Raw genomic sequence first — 2589 nt, 5'->3', positions numbered from 1 at the left:
TGGCTGCTTGGCCATTTCTCGATATCGTCCTTCGACACTGACCGGTACCCGCTGCCGATCATGGTGGGGCCCCCTCATCATATCCACCTGTCACCCAACGCTGTCCCTTATGCCTGCCACACTCCCGCCCCTGTCCCGAAACATTGGGAAGTGGAGGTCAAGCGACAGCTGGATGAGGACATCCAGAGAGGCATAATCCATCCTGTCCCCGCGGGAGAGGCCACAGAGTGGTGTGCCAGGATGATTGTGGTGGCAAAAATGTCTGGCAAGCCGCGCCACACAGTCGACTTCCAGAAACAACGCATGCTGCCTACAGGAGACTCACCACACCCCCGCCTCGTTCGACATGGCCTCTGGGGTCCCGGCACACTCCTACAAAACCATGGCAGATGCGCACTGGGGGTTCCACCAGGTGGAACTGGACGTGGAGAGCAGCCGCCTCACCACATTCATTACACCGTGGGGTAGGTACCAGTATTGTCGGACACCTATGGGACACTGCGCAGCAGGCGATGCATATACCAAAAGGTTCGACAATGCCATCACTGACCTGCCATTGAAATACAAGTGCGTGGACGACACACTCCTCTATGACGCAGGCATAGAGGAAGCCTTCTGGCATGACTACAACTTTTTGGAAGTATGTGCCAAGGCTGGAGTGACACTAAAGCCGGAGAAATTTTGCTTCTGCCAGAGGGAGGTCGACTTCGCTGGCTACCACTTGGACTGGGACACATACAAACCGACTACAGAGTGCCTTACTGCCATCAGGGACTTTGAGATGCCAGAAAAACCATCCATCACAAACGTGCGCTCCTGGTTTGGCTCCGTGAACCAACTGGCTCCTGGATACTGCCCCTCTTATGGCACCCTTCAAGGATCTGCTGAAGAAGCCAGCAGGTAAGGTCGTCTACTGGGACGAGTGTCTCCAGAATAGGTTCACACAGGCCAAAGATCTGTCAGCTAGCCAAACAGGGATTAGCATACTACGACATGACCTGACCTACCATCGCCATCACGGACTGGTGCAAGGACGGCATCGGGTTCGTGGTGATGCAGCAGTACTGCTCATGCCCGCCAGCCACTGCTCCACACTGCTGCAAGGGAGGCTGGCACCTGGCATTATGTGGTAGCCGGCACCTTACCCCGGCCGAGTCGGGATATGCACCGGTGGAGGGGGAGGCTTTGGCAGTAGCGTGGTGCCTGTGTAAAGCCCGGCTTTTCCTCCTGGGGTGCCCCAACCAAGTCATCGCCACAGACCACCGGCTCCTGGTTAGGCTCTTTGGCGACAAGGCCCTCAAGGACATCACCAACCCACGGCTGTTTCGTCTGAAGGAGCAGACCCTGCAGTACAGGTTCATCATGCGCTTTCTGTCGGGGAGACACAACGCGGCAGCCGACTTCCTATCCAGGTATCCCGTGGCCAATTCTAATCCGGACAAGATAGATGAAGAACAAGACATCGCTATCTCAGCAGCCATGTCAGCAGCTACTGTAGCCGCCCTTGACCTGAGTGGGTGTGCCACCATCGATGAAGAAACAGTGCTGCAAATGGCCCTTAAGGACCACACCTACCAGTCACTGGTGTCAAGAGTGAGCAGCGGCGACTGGGAGTCCCACAGATCACGGGAGCCTGCCTGCCTGCGGCCCTTCTACTGTGTACGAGACAGACTGGCAGTGTCCCGTGGCCTAGTCACCTATACCTACGATCAGGGATGGTGTGCGGCTTGCCATCCCATGAGGCTCTGTGACAACGAGTGGCAGCTAGCCTTCAACGCCAAGCCATCAGGGCCTCGACTCCATGCTAAGAAGGGCCAGACAGACACGTGTACTGGCCTGGAATGGAGGGTGACCTGCAGCATCACGGAAGGCCACATGTAACTCCTGCAACACCCAATGCGCCGTCACAACCACCTGAGCCCCTCATTCTCACCCTACCCCCGATTCCCCCTTTCAGCAGATGGTGGCAGACCTATTCCAGCTGGCAGGTCAAACATACTTAGTCTACGCCGACCGACTCACTGGCTGGCTAGAGGTTGTGCACCTACCCTCAGGTGCCATGTCCAGCGAAATCATGAAGCACCTATGGCACTACTTCACCAGATGGGGGGCCCCAGAACAACTCTCTACTGACGGAGGTACGAACCTAGTGAATGGGGAAATGACCGCTTTCCTCAGTAGATGGGGCGTCATGACCTGCCTCTCCTCCGCTCAGTACCCTCAGTCCAATGGCCAAGCCGAGGCCGCCGTGAAGACAGCCAAGAGGATTCTGCAAGACAACACAGGGACCAGCGGCAGCCTGGACAACGGCAAGATGTTGCTTGCCCTCCTCCAATACCTCAACGCCCCGCTACGGGAAGGAAACGTATCCCCCGCACAATTGACAACTGGCAGACAGCTACATGATGGAGTCCCCATGGCCAAACAGAACTACAGAGTCAATTGTGAGTGGCAGCAGACCCTGGAGAAGAGGGCGACTCAGATGGCGCAACATCATGTAGAGATACGACAGAAGAGCACGGGCCAGCAACATCGACGGCACCGCCTGCAGCCAGGAGCCTATGTGTGGGTTCAGGACCAGACTACTAA

The 2589-nt window shown here is 56.7% G+C and overlaps 1 protein-coding gene across 1 annotated transcript; it reads left to right on the top strand.

The window, feature by feature from the left end:
- The first annotated feature begins 490 nt into the window (after positions 1-490).
- Positions 491-904, top strand: LOC143026747 (uncharacterized). The gene has a single exon (XM_076187516.1). It carries the CDS (start codon positions 491-493, stop codon positions 902-904), a length of 414 nt encoding a protein of 137 aa, XP_076043631.1.
- Positions 905-2589: the final 1685 nt, after the last annotated feature.

The sequence above is a fragment of the Oratosquilla oratoria genome, chromosome 7 (genome assembly GCF_046742065.1).
Source record: "Oratosquilla oratoria isolate Oo_2021 chromosome 7, ASM4674206v1, whole genome shotgun sequence".
Lineage (NCBI taxonomy): Eukaryota > Metazoa > Arthropoda > Malacostraca > Stomatopoda > Squillidae > Oratosquilla > Oratosquilla oratoria.
The sequence above is the reverse complement of the archived record's forward strand: the minus strand, read 5'-3'. Positions and strand labels throughout refer to the sequence as shown.